At 36.5% G+C, this 17,490-nt stretch overlaps 1 protein-coding gene across 16 annotated transcripts in view; it reads right to left on the bottom strand.

Annotated features, from left to right (window-relative positions):
- Positions 1-17,490, bottom strand: part of PAM (peptidylglycine alpha-amidating monooxygenase) — a 286,468-nt gene that overhangs the window by 64,445 nt on the left and 204,533 nt on the right. For all 16 annotated transcript variants that reach the window (XM_023258791.2, XM_045034321.1, XM_023258812.2 and 13 more), the window contains 7 exons: positions 12,925-12,973; positions 11,451-11,518; positions 10,249-10,329; positions 9,889-9,965; positions 9,468-9,571; positions 1,665-1,849; positions 547-615 (listed from right to left, as the gene is read on the bottom strand). In XM_023258791.2, coding sequence (XP_023114559.1) covers positions 547-615; positions 1,665-1,849; positions 9,468-9,571; positions 9,889-9,965; positions 10,249-10,329; positions 11,451-11,518; positions 12,925-12,973 — 633 coding nt within the window. The remainder of the gene's footprint in view (positions 1-546; positions 616-1,664; positions 1,850-9,467; positions 9,572-9,888; positions 9,966-10,248; positions 10,330-11,450; positions 11,519-12,924; positions 12,974-17,490) is intronic.

Genomic DNA, 17,490 nt, shown 5'->3' with positions numbered 1-17,490 from the left:
CCAGGTATTACAGCTTCAAATAAATGGATCAGAAGAAGAAGGATGCTCTCCTGATTCATCAGATGGCAATGTAATATAAAACTATAAATGCCTAAGTTGGTAATCCCACCTACCTTACTGAAGGCAGAGAAGACTTAAGAGAGGCCAGATGCAAGTTTAAGTCCTAATTTATTTCAAATACAGTCAATGAACATACCATACAAAATACACAAGATTTTAAATGGTAAAGTCCTTTCAAGTTTAAAATGCTGCCCAATGAATGTTTCTAACAATTATATTTGCGCTATATATAAAAGATACAATATTAAGTAAACCAAAACAAAGAAATATCTGATGGGTCCAAATTATTACATCAAGGAATTTTACTTTCAAAGCTAAAATACAACAATTGACCATTTTCTCATGAATTTTATATTATACAAACACAGCAATACACAGGGATCGAGGCTGGTAAGACCTAAAATATCTTAGTAACTTTAAGATTTGGTTGCCCAATTGGAATATGAACACTTTTATAGGCCAAGTTATAAAACTATGCATACATACCCTGTTCTAACACTTCTTCTTCTCCTTTTGGCTGCTGTTGTAACGAAGTCTTATCTTTGTTCTCTGTTTCTGTGAAGGATCAAAAAAGCTGAGCATAAATTTGTGGGATATATCATATACTTTAAATAGCTTATTGGAAATATGCCATCAACATAAAAATATTTTCAGGGTCTTATGTTTCATAAAAACAATAGCATTAAGAATTTAATTCGCAAAAATCTCCAGTGTAACCACCAATTAAGAAGAAGATTTCTGACTTAATAATCAACTACCCTTTCAGTAAGACATACCTGATACCAAACTAAAAATGCGTTAATAAAACTGCTTGTAATTTTAAAAATTGAACTTACTGAAATTTTAAGGATATTTTACGAACATTTTAAGGCACATTCTATAAATATATTAAGATCTTAATAAGTGACCTAATTGCTATGCAAACTTCATTCATACAATTTCTAATAGAAAGACATAAGAAGGTGCTCTGGCACTTTAAGATTGAACTTGTAAAACTCAATGAAGTCTCAGCATACTTCATCCAATAAAACAGGGTGTGGGTTTTGCAATTTTAAACTAACAAAATGACAATCAGTATGATCATTTTGCAGAGGAAGAGCAAGTTCATCAACAATTCTTGAGAATGAGACCAAAAAGGCCAAGATTAGAAATGCCTCATAAATCACAAACTCTTCTTTGCTTGAGGAGGCCCATTAAAATAGATAATTTAGGGTATGGTCGGAGACAATCACCATTTTCATTGGCAAACTGAAGCACTCTTCAGAACATGGTGTATAAATTCATAAATTACATAAGTCATTACTTGCTATGGAAGGAATCAAATGGGGAAACTAGAAAACATGAATTGAATGAAAAAAGAGGTACATTTCTGGAATTGGTCCCCAAATTAATCTGTTTCATCACCAGTTGAGATTTTTCACTTTAACTGTTTTGATGGGGACATGTCAGGAGGGACGACAGGTTATAAAAGAAGGGAAAGTGGGAACTGGATTGTGTGTACAGGTGGAGGGTGATTTTAAATATCAATCATACAGTCAAGTGTGATATGCAAGAAAATATAAAATACGAAATCATATTGTACTGTAAATTAATACCCGTTTTACCTTTGTGATGTCCATGCATCATAACCATATCAGACTGCACAGGAATTGGAATACTGGCCTCCGGTGGTATGGTTCTGAACACATCTGGAGCTACATTCTGCGTGCAGGTCATGAAAGAGACTGCATGCCTAGCTTCCATGTAATACATAATGTATAAGTTGCACATTTCATCACTAGATGTGCCACTGCAAGCAAAAAAAAAAAAGACATAACAAATCAGCCATTCACATAAAACACATTCTTAATGCAAGAAAAACACAACCAGTAAATCTGCCAGCAATAGGTTCCGAGGTGGAAATATTGTGCACTTATTTTATAGCTTTCATTAAAGCCCATCACAGTTTTCAGTATCTAAAGCACAGTGTCAAAGGCCTATTTCTACTTCATAATGGAGTATCCATTCGCACTCACTCCATGCAGTACCAAGTACGGCAGATGGAAATGGCATTTAAGCAGCCATTCTTTCCTCTTTTAAGTCCTTTTATTCTTTAGCCCTTCTTCCATTTGCTAAAACTCAGAGATTGGGCAAAGTACTTTTCTGACAGAAAAATCTTAATTATTCATTTAATAACGGTAAAATTCAGGACACTTTAACAGGAATGTCATATATTATTTACAAGCCTTCAAAAATGCTTTCTTCCATTTAACCCTGAGAGTCTAGGATCTCGCTTTGGGTAACTGCCTTCTTCCTCATGGTCACATGAATGGAGAGTCATGTACTGACCCTAAGACATCATAAATGTATCCCTGAAACCTGAACTGGCACCTTGGCTTCTACACCAGGGAAGAAAAGGGAGCCTCAGGAGTGATACAAAATGAAAGCAATCCTAAGCTCTTCTAAAGACTCAGACCTCCATGGGGCAACACTGAACAACTGAAAGACTCAATATTAAAAATAGATTTTAAAACAGTGCGATGATGGGTGTGTGGGTGGCTCAGTCAGTTAAGTGTCCGATTCTTGGTTTTGGCTCAGGTCATGATTTCACAGTTTGTGAGGTTGAGCCTCATGTTGGGCTCTTTGCTGACAGTATGGAGCGTGCTTGGGATTCTCTCTCTCTGTTTTTCTCTCTGACCCTTCCCTGCTTACACATGCTCGCGCACGCTCTCTCTCTCTCTCTCTCTCAAAATAAATAAATAAAATAAAACAGTGGGATGGACATTTCCAAGATAAAAGTTCCAAATAATATAAGTTATGCCTAGTAGTTTAAAACATGTTTTCTTCTTTCTCAATTCATCTGGGTTATCATGTATTTCATTCTCTGCATTACTATTAGGAGGAAATTATTTTGATACACCATCATGAGACTTTCATTTCCAAGGTAGTTTGCGCAGATGAATGTTTCCTTTTTGGTGTTCTGACAATTTTTAGCAAGCCTCTGCTAATAAAAAACAAGCTATGAAGTGGACTATTTGCTCTACAAAAATACGTCAGTGGTGATTTTTCCAGCAATGTCATGTGGCACTCTCTTCCTCTCCATAGCAACAGAATGACATCAGCAAGGGAAGGAAAAATTTTTTTTTTCAAAACAGGGATGTAGTTTCTGTAAGGTCTGAAAATGTAGAGCCCCTGAGAGACCAGAGGAATGAATCCCTGCCATGGGAAGCACTTTTCATGCTTTAAAAGTCATTTGGCTTCTCATTCTCTGAATCTGATACCTGTCAGTGTAATTGCTTCTCCCGTGAAATATAAGCAAATGGTGAGGTGCAATCCCAAACAAACACCTGTTCACTACACAGATCTTCATGTGTCAAAACACCATTCCTAAGAATTCCATTTTAACATTGCTGGAGTTGGTCAGAAAACTATGTGCTATAAAAGAAATGGCTGGTGTCAAAGTAATAAAACCAGAACCTCTCACCATATTATCTACCCTTCCCCTGTTTAAAGGGAAGTAAAATATATAGATCAAGGGACAGAGATGAGGGAGAAGAAATTCGAGATGTGGCTCTAGTTTAGGAGACCTTGAATCATCATGCAGAGAGGGAAAGCAAAATAATCATGTATGCTTCTCCAATTAGTGAAAGTAAAATATTAATAAATTTATATAGTAATAAATGAAACTTGCAACCAATCCATGGACAGATCCTTCCATATTTTACCTGTACGGGAACATCATGCCCATGTTCATCTCTAAACACATGCCTGTGAGATAGCATAATCCGCTCACCAATATAGTTTTTTTAAGATACTGATTTTATGATACAAAATTGAGCTGGTCAAATAACTTAAGAATCTTTGCTGTCATACAGAAAATTTCATTAAAGAGCTGAAGAGAAAGAAAAGAGTCATACTTTATTCCTTTCCATCCATAACTGAACTTGTAGTTGAGGTAACTCTGAGTTCCTATCTGACAGGGAAACTATCACTTCTTAAATGGGTTAGGACTCAAGACACCCTTAATATCAGCAAACTAATTTGCCTATTTTATTCCACATCCTTCTTTCTTCCACTCAACAGTAACAAAAAAATATGACGTTAAATCAAACTGCTTTTGGTTAAACATCAACTCTTGATTCTGGCTCAGGTCATGATCTCCAGGTTTGTAAAATCGAGCCCCGTGTCGGCTCTGTGCTACAGCACGGAGCCTGCTTGGGATTCTCTCTCTCCCTCTCTCTGCCCCTCCCCTGCTCACATGCAAACGAGTGTGCATGCTCCCCCCCAAAAATAAATAAATAAACTTAAAAAAAATCAAACTGCTTTCTGTATTCCTAAGGGAGAATTCTGACACATCTACCCTTATTTTCCATAAAGAACAACACGGGCAATTCAACTCTGTCAACCTAATGACTATTAACATGAGAAAGTATGTTGGGAGGCTGTGTTCACACGTAGGCCCTGGCTCTGTTGAATAGCCCTTTATGCATTTCCTAATGCCAATGTGATTCCCTGAACAATGCCTCCTAGTACGAGCTGTATTCCAAAATTACAGCGGTGCAGGTCTTTCATCAAGCAAAATAAAGTGCTTATGTGATTACTACTTTTTATATCAGCTAGCTCTCAATCTGACAAAGTGTGATGAACCTGAAAACAGTTAAGCCCTCAATAACATAGTTGTTGAAGGAAAGAAGAATGAATAATCTATTTTAATAAATGTTTACAACTTGTTATGGCATAACCAGTTACCCCTAATATATCATACTGCTGAGTCAGGTTAATTTTATGAACTTGGTCTAAGGCATTCCAGAAAAATATTTATAGCTATCTATTTATCTATCTACCTATTTATCATCTATGTTCTATGAAGGTTTTAGTAAAATATATTATTTCATATAAACATATGTAATAGAGGTTTAAGAAAGTACAAAATATTCTCAAATGTCCCATTTTAAAGAAACCCAAATCTTGTTGGACACTGTGACTCTGATAATCCTTCCATTGATCATGCCCTCAGCCCTAATCCCATTAAAAAAAAAGAATGATGGGAAATACTAATTCTGGAACGAAATATGAACACTTTAAAGAACTTAAGTTTCATGGGGCGCCTGAGTGGCTCAGTCGGTTAAGTGTCCAACTTCGGCTCAGGTCACGATCTCACGATCCGTGAGTTCGAGCCCCGCGTCGGGCTCTGGGCTGACAGCTCAGAGCCTGGAGCCTGTTTCAGATTCTGTGTCTCCCTCTCTCTCTGACCCTCCCCCATTCATGCTCTGTCTCTCTCTGTCTCAAAAATAAATAAACGGGGGCGCCTGGGTGGCTCAGTCGGGTTAAGCGTCCGACTTCAGCTCAGGTCATGATCTCGCGGTCTGTGGGTTCGAGCCCCGCGTCGGGCTCTTGGCTGATGGATCAGAGCCTGGAGCCTGCTTCCGATTATGTGTCTCCCTCTCTCTCTGCCCCTCCCCCGTTCATGCTCTGTCTCTCTCTGTCTCAAAAATAAATAAAACATTAAAATTTTTTTTTAAATAAATAAACTTTAAAAAAAATTAATTTTCAAAACTTTGAATTGTTTCATAAGGGGCTTCATGGTGTTTTTAAACTTATACATTAAGGAGTTATTGATCATATACCTTTATCTTTCATATAATACACTTTAAAATGTTGATTAAAGTACTGTATTTGATATCTATGAATATCCATCAGACATTCTCATATGTACCTGAAATAACTGGTTCCAAATGAAAAATACGACCAAGAAAAATGACCAAATAGGTAAATATTATCTACCAATTCTCAAGAGTTAATTTAAAAATTTAGCATATAAACTTTCTGGGAAATTAACTGACTTAATTAGCTTAATTAACTGACTTAATAAAATTCTTTTTTGGTTTGTTTAAACTTGACTAAATATTAGAAACGAATTTAGAGAAGTCTCATATTGAATATAAAATATGTACTGCAGTCAGCCACAAAATACTGCTTTTGCATAAATTAGGTAGTACTATGTTGCCAGTATATACATCGATGCAACTTTGTCTAAGACATATTCATATTTACTATTTAAAAAGAAATTTAGGGGCGCCTGGGTGGCACAGTCGGTTAAGCGTCCGACTTCAGCCAGGTCACGATCTCGCAGTCCGTGAGTTTGAGCCCCGCGTCGGGCTCTGGGCTGATGGCTCAGAGCCTGGAACCTGTTTCCGATTCTGTGTCTCCCTCTCTCTGTGACCCTCCCCCGTTCATGCTCTGTCTCTCTCTGTCCCAAAAATAAATAAACGTTGAAAAAAAATTAAAAAAAAAAAAAGAAATTTAATATATCTAGGTTAAAAAATATTACCATTAAGTAAATTAATGCGTCTTATTTTAAATCCGTCTATTGTTTAAGCTTATTTATTCATTTTGAGAGACACAGAGAAAGCAAGCCAGGGAGGGGCAGAGAGAGAGAATCCCAAGCAGGCTGTGCACTGTCAGCACAGAGCCCGATGCGGGGTGTGAACCCACAAAATGCGAGATCATGACCTGAGCCAAAACCAAGAGTCAGATGCTCAGCCGACTAAGCCACCCAGATGCCTCCAAATCCCCTTGTTTTTTTGAAAATGTTTATTTATTTTAAGAGAGAGAAAGAGAAAGCACGGAGGGGCAGAGAGAGGGAGAGAGAGAATCCCAAGCAGGCCCCATGCCATAAGCAAAAAGCCTGACACGGGGCTTGATCCTAGGAACCATGAGGTCATGACCTGAGCTGAAATCGAGTCGGATGCTTAACTGACTGAGTCACCCAGGCACCCCCCCCAAATCCACCATTTTTTAATGGTTGTATATTCTGTTGAGTCCCTGCTATGAAAATATCAGTCCCTATTTTTAAAAAGTGCTTTTTATTAGTTAACTATCATTGTTCCACTCAGGCAAAATTTTCTCCAGTCCTAAGATTTTTAGCTTACTACAAACTTATGCTCAGATTGGGTGGAAGAATACTCAGCTGAAAATCCTGGTAGGTCACTGATAGAATTTCCCTGCAAAACCTAATTTCCAGGTGGCTGCAGAAGAAGAAAGTTAAACATTTGATGCAGGTGGTTCTTCCAGGACATGGAGGGACATCTCCTAGCCCCGTATGACCTGCGGGTAAGTGGGCTTGCATCTGAGTAGGCTTCCTGCTCATGGCTCACACCTGTGCCCAGAGGGAGTGCATGTTCATGTATGTGGGTTGGGAGTTAGGCAGGAAGGGAGAAAAGGGAGAGGAACTTTACAGAGTATCATTTAACAGACTCATAAAATACTGGTTTTCTTTTTTTACTGTTTACATTCTCAACTGTAATTCTATACTACCCTATGGAAGTAGTATCCATTATTTTACAAAATGAATGCATTGATGCTATAACCTTTCTAAAACTAAAATGCATATTAGTGCTATAGGAATACCATGTGTTGTTATGAGAATTATTATTCATATTCAAATTTTATTCAAGCCTGTCTTATTAGTTTATCATTTCACTGGGAAAAATTGCTTTCTTAATATAAATTAAATATTCCGAATATGGGCTCATCCCATAACTTAATTTCCTGTAATTTCCTTCTATTATCATTTATATTTCAAAATGGCATTCCCTTTAGCCCACATGGGATTTACAGTCTTTTTAGGGTATTATTTTATTATTTATTTACATATTTATTTAGACAGAGAGAAAGTGTGAGTGCACATGCAAGAGAGAGAGATCTCAAGCAGGCTCAACGCCCAGCATGGAGCCTGATGCAGTGCTCAATCCTATGACCGTGAGATCATGACCTGAGCTGAAATCAAGAATTGGACACTCAACTGACTGAGCAACCCAGGTGCCCCAAGCAAAATGCATATTTTTAAAAAGACTAGAATTATTTGGAATTAGTTCTGAACTCCAAAAAATGAAACAGTCTTCCTGAGATAACTTTGGCCTCTCATTTTGGCACTATTAACAGGTTACTAATTTTTATGTTGGATACTGCCTCACAGAGGACACTCAAAGGATATAATTTGGTCAAAGGTATAAGTCCTTCCAAATTGCTAAGGGGGCTCTCAGCAAAAATTTCTACCTATTCCACACTTGTACACTAATACACAGAACGTGCTGAAAGGGATTTTTTTCTTACTTTGTTTACCTATTTCAAAGGTTAATAAAATCACCAATGGTACTTAAGTAAGGCTGTGGAGGTCTACGCTAACATAGAGTGGAAAATAGCTGATCAATACCCTGTGACTCCTATTACTTCACGTGAGAAGTAAATGCCTAATTCTTTCCTTCAAATCTAATTTTGTCTACTTTGTCAAGCCTTTTCTTACTTACCATTCATGCGACTCAGTAATTTTGCTGTTTTCCTCAAGACTCCCAGACTTAAAAAATTTATTCAAAAGCAAAACTCTTAGAAACTTCTTGTTTAATATAACGATAATTTTTTTGTTTGTTCTATCTTTAGCCTTAAAATGGATGTTTATTAATATAAAAATCATCTTAGAGAGAAATAAAAAATCCTATTCCACTGTCTCAAACGCCTTTTTTTTCCTTTTACTTGCTTCAGCATCTTTTCCCTTTCCCCTGACGACCAATAGCTGGTGTTGTCATTGTAAGAATCATCGTTAGTACATCTAGTGCATATTTTCAGGTGCCTACTTTCTATAACTTCTCTTTGATCAAAGACAAGAAGTTTAAAATTCCAGCTTCCAGGTGGCATCAGTAAATATTTTATAACCTAGTTTAACATGGAAAGAAGGCTCCTTGGTTCTTTTCTGGCCAAAACAACAAAAAACTATGATAAGGGCCTTTATCTTTCATTTTTAATTTAGGCAAACCTTTTTTGAAAGAGTTTATAGTGCTTTGAAAATTTTAGTTAGTGTTATAAAAAATATACTTCTTTCAAAGAGACTCAATATTTAAAAACTGTTTAAAGTTCAATGTTCTCTTTTAGAAAAGTGCTACATATTATTATTCTCATTTGGTTGACTAAACAACTGGAAAACAATGAATACATAGAAGTTTTAACAGGCAGAAAAAATCACAGTTCTGAGTAATTAATGGACACCACCAAATGTGGAAGCTATATATTTACCTAAATTTGAACATAGGGCAAAAGGACACTTGAGAAAGAAATTTCATTTTCCATTATGTTTTTCTTTATTAAATGAGCCTGAGGAAGTAATATACACTCTTGCGACAAGTATAATATATGGAGGTGTGATATGGAAGGCTTTGAATAAAAAGGAGGAAGGCAAGCATAAAAAAATAGGCACATGTTCTGGAGTTTATCCTCATCACTCAGTTCTAAAATGAGAAAAGGCTATATATACTTTATTGTAATTGCTCATGATAGGAGAAAGTCTGTGATTCAGTCACAAAGATAAATGTCACTTATAATCATGCCTTGCCCCAATGAAATACTTTTAAATAGCGAAATTTGCAAAACCATACCCAATGTGCGTGGCTTCTGTCCTTCCTTCGCCAGTGAATACACATCTTGCTGCCAATATGTCACCAAAACTAACATCCACTGGGTGTTCCACAGGATAGAAAGCCTGCCAAGAAGATAAACACAATTCATTAATATTACCAATAAACCCCAGAACTGCATGCTTTAATAATGTGAGGCTTGGCACGCCCTGGGTAGAAAGGATGAAGACACACACGTGCAGGTCTGTTTAGAAATGTTAAGAGAAACCATCAAGTTGGAAGTTGTAAAAAAGGCAGTTACACACAGCTTAGATACAGAACAATGGTAGATTTAGAGACGCTAGGATTCTAGAGACATTCACAAGGATTCTATGAGGGTTTCTAAAATTATTATCTGCTGATTAACATTTTTTCTCTCAAAATTAAACTAGTTTCTACACACCTGTGGCAGCTGGGGGCTCTGGCGTCCAATCAGTGTCCACTGTCCATTTCTTACTCTATACCCACTCACAACCTTGCCTGTAATGAACATAAATTAGAATCATATAATATCATAAAGTATTAGAAAAATAAAAGGCATTATTTGCTTTCCTTTTTCAAAATAAAATCTGAATATTGTCAGAACCCCAAACGCTAGGTATTTTAATGAAAAGATATGAAAAAACATATAGAATTTCAAGGTATTATGCAACAACATCTTTCACAGAAACAGACTTAAGGTCAAATATAATTTACATTGTACATTTATAGCTTTAGCAAGCACAATGGTAAATATTTATAATTTAACCTATAAAGTTCTTACCTAAATGGTGAGTGTGAACTCTATAGGCAAAGACATGCATTGGATACTTTTTGTAATGGCATGAAATATCCGAATTCACCACTGTTAGAAATGAAAACACAGAAAACAGGTCACTATCCAGCTGGAAAACAACATTATTCTTGTCTAAAAGTATGTATAGGTAGCAGTATGTACAAGATGCTAGGTATAGGGATTTTCCTATAAAGTGGACATGCATTCATGTACTCAGTGGATATTACATGCTTATTATGTGCCAGCCAATTTACTAAGATGACCTCTTACCCTCTTGCAATAACCTCTTGCCCTCACATTTAATTTCCTTCACAAACAAAATGTCTACGACCAAATCAAGACATACCGTCAGGAAAAACATAGGCTTAATCTGTTACTTTTACCATGAAATTTATGCAGTTGAAAAAGCTTAAAAATTGTTTTTAATTCCTAGAAAATAAGGATTTTTGAAAAATTGCAAACACCTAAGGTAATTAGATTGACAGCTCCTGTTGAGAAGGAACCATTTCATATACATCTCTTTCCCTTCAGTTTAAAACACTGTAGTTATTCAATAAATATGTCTTTGATAATAAGTAAGCAGTAACAATGATACCATACTTGTCATTAGCTTTAAAAGATTCCCAGTAAAAACAAATGAATAATATTTAACAGGGCATTTTCATCAGAAGATCAGATACATTGATAAATAATATTACACTTATTCCAAAAGCTTTTAGTAAGTTTAGGAGAATCAGCTATTATTATCCCCATTTTACAAACAGAGAATTAAGCTCAGTATATCTGAATTCGAAGATTGAGTCAAATCAAGATTTGCTAACTTCTTGATTTTGAACCTGATATTCTCTGTAGCAGTTTATGTCACAGTATGCTATGAGGTTTGTTTCCAATTCCATTCCATTAAAGAATGGAAGACTGATTTGTAAAATACTCAGGATTTATTCTTTCATTTACATAACTTACTACCTACCCATGGACCTTAATTCTTAGCATCTCAATAAAAGAATGGATGATAATAAACTACTGGCTTAGAATAATACAAAAATCTATTTTAAATCTAAGGATAATAATAAGAATTGGTTTAGTTTTCAGAGATATTGGTCATTTCAAAATTTTATTAAAAACATTCTGTAAATGCATTTCTATATATTAAGTAATGAGATCATCGTAAATCTGAAAAAAATAATTACCTTTCTCTCCTGGTGGAATAACAGTGTCAACAGACATCATAAGGTACATGCCAGCAATTAATGGCTGTCTGCGGGAAACAATAATATTTATCTTAACTATTTGAAACATCAAAACTATGGCCTTAGAAAAACAAGATATACTTCAGTACACCAGTCTATAATATAAGATTCCCGTGAAAACTAAAACAAAACAATATGGAAAAAGAGGTAGAATAGATGTTTTTCTTAAAATAACTTAATTTCCTGGGCAAGGAATTAAAAACACATTTTTATGGCATGGTGCACTTGGAAAGCAGTCTCTAAATGGCTCCTGTGATGGTTAATCCTATGTGTTAACTTGGTGAAGCAAGTGATAGCCCAGTTGCTTGGTCAAATGTTGGTCTAGATGTAGCTGTGAAGGTATTTTTTAGATGTAACTAACATGTTAATTATCGACTTTGAGTAAATCAGAGTACCATTCACCCTGTGGGTAGGTCTCTTAAGAGAAAAGACTGAGGTCCCAGGAAGAGGAAGGAATTCTGCTTCCAGATTGCACTGGAGTCTGCCTCGAGTCTGCATGCTGACTCCTGCCAGAATTTCCAGCCTGCCTTGCAGATCACAGACTTGCCAGCCCCCACAATCATGTAAGCCAATTCCTTGAAGTAAATCTGGCTTTCTCTATACATATGTGTGTGTGTGTGTGTGTGTGTGTGTGTGTGTGTGTGTGTGTGTGTGCGCACGCATGCATGTGCGTGTGCTTTCTACTGGTTTGATTTCTCTGGAGAATCCTGGCTTATAATAAAGCTCCCAATAGCTAGCTCTCCATATCTTAGCTCTGACACTCATGCCCTTGTCGAATCCTCTTCCCTTAAGCATGGATTGAGCATAGTAACTAGACTTAGGCATTTGTTATTTCTAACAAGCAGAATAAGGCAAATGCAATTTCACTTTTTTTTTCCATAGGAGTCAGAGTATAAAGATTTGTGGCAACTCTTTTCTTCACCTATCAGACTTCTATATTATTCAGTAACTTCCGATATTAGGCTGCAAAAAGGCTGTGGTTTCTATCTTACACGCCCTTTCTTGCTTTCTGTTGCTGGGTGTGATGGTAACCAGGTGCCATATTGTGAGCTGTCTTGTTTAGAGCCCACAAGGCAAGAAATGAGGGAGTCCTCCAGCCCACAGCCAGCAAGGAATTGAATCCTGTCAACAGCCATGTGAGTAATCCCGGACATGGCTCCACCTCAGGGGACCCCTCCCCACTCCTCGCTCCCAATGACTGAAACCCTGGCTGAGCCTTTGATCACAGCCTTTGTATGAGACCACTAGCCACAGCCCCCAGCTAAGCTTGTGCCCAGAATATTTGTTGTTTTAGCCACTAAATTTAGAGTAATTTGTTATACAGCAATAGACAATGAATCCAGTGGATTTCCCACTTTTAAGTTCTCAAAGATCTTAAAGCTGTCACTGAGCTGGGGTAACTGGAAGTACTTACGGCAGGCGGGTGAGGTGCAAGGACACACCAGAACAGTCTTTGTGATTATCTGAAAATACACACACACACAATACACATCTTAAATATGAAAATGTGAAAATCGAATTTCAAACTAATAAATTTTAAACGATTATAACTCAACACTAAAAACACCCAACTATGTTTTATCTCAATGGTGCTTTATAGTTTGCAGAGTACTTTCATATTCATGAATATATTTAATCTCCAATGCATCATGACAATAAAAGTCTGTGGTGTTTTCTTGACACCGCAAACTGCTAAGTCAACTGCTTTCCTGCAGACGTTCAAGATACTAGTCAAAGCTTAGAGAAGAAAGTTGCTGCTGCTCATTATGAATGAGCGACCTCGATGAAACATCCAGAAAAGTTGATTAACTGGATGGTTTGCTCCACGGTGGCTCCAGACAACTAGTTTCTCTCCTTTTAAAAAATTGTAGCAGTCCATACTTTGAGCTTTCAAGATGCAACCATGATTAGAGTCTGCAATGTTTTTGATATATGAATAGGAATCACTTTGTTTACCTTCTATGCCTTGCCCATTCTTCCCTCCTAAATAGAGACCTGATGCTAATTTGCACCCCAACTGCAGTGGCAAGCCTCTAACGATCTCTTTATTTTTGTCAAGGACCCTTTAGAGACCTCTGACAAATCCTTTTCCTTATGCCTTTGCCTTCCTGAAGTAGAAAGAAGGTAAAAATTTAAATGACCCATCCTAATTTTTATCTCTGTTGAACTTGCTGATCTGTCACCACAGAGACCATGAGTAGTAACTCATACTTACTCATTCCTTCTATTTCTGTATATGCTAAATTCTTTTTACTTCACATTTTATTCTAAGTATTTATAACACATTATATCTCAATTTTTTTTTTTTTTTTTTTTTTTTTTTTTTTTTAAATTTTTTTTTTTCAACGTTTATTTATTTTTCAGACAGAGAGAGACAGAGCACGAACGGGGGAGGGGCAGAGAGAGAGGGAGACACAGAATCGGAAACAGACTCCAGGCTCTGAGCCATCAGCCCAGAGCCCGACGCGGGGCTCAAACTCACGGACCGCGAGATCGTGACCTGGCTGAAGTCGGACGCTTAACCGACTGCGCCACCCAGGCGCCCCATTATATCTCAATTTTGAGTTGATTTAATATAAATAACTACTGTGTGTGTGCAAGATTGACAGATTTATACGTGAAATTAAGAAGCGAAGTATGCTAACAAGTAACAGCAGATAGAATAGTTTATGGGAATTTCCTTCTTTCAGCTGTAATTCTTATGAGAAAAACAAAGGTAGCTTCATACAGCAATATACAAAAATAGGTAACCTAACTAACAAGATACGCATTTTGATTTACCAGATATAAAATTCAGAAAGTATAACAAATCATTATTTAATACTTTGGCCATAAAACACAAAGGAAATTTCTCGATATAGTATTAAGATTGATTTTAACAAAGATAGTGCAGGAATAAATTCAAAGATAAACATTTTCTATTTAATCAGTTTTTTTTTTTTGTCACTTTACAAAGGGATCTTTATCTAATCTCCTACATCAAATTCCAATGTGGTGATATTTTCATAATAATATTAGTGAGGTTTTTTGTTGTTGTTTTTTTTTTTTAATTTCAAGTGAGTTTTAAAGAGATGGGGAGATGAGGCACCTGGGTGGCTAAGTCAGTAGAGTGTCCAACTCTTTGATTTTGGCTCAGGTCATGATCCCACAGTTTGTGAGATTGAGCCCAGCATCAGATTCTGTGATGACAGTACAGAGTCTGCTTGGGATTCTCTCTTGCTCCCTCTCTCTTTTCCCCTTCCCTCCTCTCAAAACAAATAAATAAACATTTAAAGAGATGAGAAAATAATAACAAATAACAACACAGGTTTATCTTAATTTTTGTCCATGCTTTTAAATATAGAAAGGATAATTAAGTATTGTTTTTTAAGGTCCTAAAAAAATTATTTTGGGGGCACCTGGGTGGCTCAGTCAGTTAAGTGTCCGACTTTGGCTCAGCTCATGATCTCACGGTTTGTGAGTTAGCACCCGCATCAGGCTCTCTGCTGTCAGTGAAGAGCCCACTTTGGATCCTCTGTCCCCCTCTCTCTCTCTGCCCCTCCCCTCATGCGCTCGCGCGCTCTCTCTCTCTCTCTCTCTCTCTCTCAAAATTAAAATTAAACATTACAAAAGACTATTTTTGAGACTAAGTTTTCCTAAATGAACTACATGAGCTATAGTAAATATGCCTAGTTTGTACTACTTTCATTATGATTAGCCAAGGACTTCACCCAGAATTATGTAAACATCTACATGATCAAAAGAGAATGGCTGGAAGTATACCATGCATTCATGCCAAATGATTTCCAAACTCCAGAGACTCACTAATTTAGCTTAGTCAATTTTAGGAAACATTTCTCGTATGTATAAAAAACATACCCATCTTATAAGGTTATTTTGAGAGACAATAATCATCCTTTCATTCAGTTAATATTTATTGAGTACTTGCTATATTAAGACACTATTCTATACATGGGGGATGTAGTGAAAAATAATATATTCAAGTTTCCCGCTCTCGCGGTACTTACGCTCTAATGCAAATGGAGGGATAAGGAAATGAGGTAGGTAGGAGAGATACAGAAAAACAAAACACCAAATATATAAACAAAATAATGTCACAGTAAACTCAACAGGATAATGTGAGAGCGCATAGCAATTTTATCCACTGTGGTCCAGGAAGGATGGCGTGGTCACGGGGCTAGAGATTGTGTAGGCCATGCAGAGTGTGTTAAAAGTTTTATTATTCTCTGTCTGAGAGATGCCACTGGAAGATTTTAAGGAATGAAGTGACAGGATCATATAGGTGTTCACCCAGCACAGTACCTGGCACTTATAGATGACTAATTACTGAATGTTAGGCTTTGTAAATTTTTTTAATTAACAACATATCAGGAGAGAGTTTTTCCCCATATGATGTCCATCCAAACAAAAGAGCCAGTGTGCAAGGAGAATTGCTTCTTGGTTTTACATTACATTTTTGCATTAAAAGAACCAAGTGAGTCACATTTTGATATCCAACTTGGCTCATATTCTTTACCATGACTTAAAGAAAATCAGGAACAACTAATAAATAAATAAACACATTTCAGGAACTATTAAGGAAATTCATCATTAAGGCTGAAATGTCATCAAATTCAGAGTAGCAGGAATGTTACTCATAATAGTAACATGCCAGCTAATGCCAGGGACAGTGTGTCTTCCTTTAGATAATGTTCTTTACTAGAATTGTCTAAATGGAGAGGATTTTTACTCAGAGAAAAGCTCAAAAATAAGTCAAAAACTTATGTTAGTCTATACATGTCAAATTTTAATTTGAGGACTTTTTTTTAATACCCAGACTTATAAAAGTTTTCTCCAAATTAAATAAGAGCCATTGCTATGTAATTGTTGTATATTTACTTCACTTTAGAGTTTTAAGAGTGAGTCACAGTCTCACCACTCACTCCACTACAAAGACACAGTACAGGTTTTCCTTTTAACTCATGTTTATCAACCACATGCCATATCCTATAAAAAGGTCAAGGATACCACACAATCATAGCAAATCAGCTAAAAACTCAAGTAGTAATATGAGATGATCAACACATTCTTAAGAAAAACATCTGATCTTCTGACTCACATATCATAATGACTTTAGGAAAGATTGAATTTTAAGGCTCTACGTTTTTTTTTTTTCCCCTATATAATGTGAATCTTATATGGGTAGAGGGTTGGTGAATATACATATAAAAATCCAAAGTAAAAATCTTGCCTATTTTACAAAAAGCTCAAGAAATAACAATATATAGAATTAAAGTTAGTTACAAGATAAACACTTAAAAACCACACTAGATAGAATTTCTGAGTCACTGCTGAAGGAATTTATTTACATCAAATTTATCTGGTCAATGCGATCCACTGAATCAGCAAGAAACAGGGCATTTATAAAAACTATGCTGTGTGTGTGCACGGGTATGTGTGTAAGCATGTAGACAGTATGTTTTAAATTAAACAGAACACTCTGGATTATCATCATTATTTAATCATGGGGTAATAGAGTTATAATTCTGTGTTACTTTAAGAAACTCTGTTACTTAGGGGCATTTGGGTGGCTCAGTGAGTTAAGTGACAACTCTTGATTTCAGCTCAGGTCATGATCTTACGGTTGGTAAGATCAGGCCCCACGTTGGGGCCTCTGACATTGTGGCGCCTGCTTGGGATTCTGTCTCCCTCTCTCTCTGCCCTTCCCCTCATACTTTCTCTCTCTCTAAATAAACAAATAAGCATAAAAGAAAAAAAGGAATCCTGTTACTTAATAATGGATACACATTTTAACAATGATATTTTAAGGTTTCTTTTTGAGTGAGACAGAGACAGCGTGAGTGGGGTAGGAGCAGAGAGAGAGAGAGGGAAAGAGGGGGAAAGAATCCCTAGCAGGCTCTGTGCTGCCAGCACAGAGCTTGACATGGGGCTTGAACTCATGAAACTGTGAGATCATGACCTGAGCTGAAACCAAGAGTGG

This window comes from Felis catus, chromosome A1 (genome assembly GCF_018350175.1).
Source record: "Felis catus isolate Fca126 chromosome A1, F.catus_Fca126_mat1.0, whole genome shotgun sequence".
Lineage (NCBI taxonomy): Eukaryota > Metazoa > Chordata > Mammalia > Carnivora > Felidae > Felis > Felis catus.
This window is presented reverse-complemented; position numbering and strand designations above follow the sequence as displayed.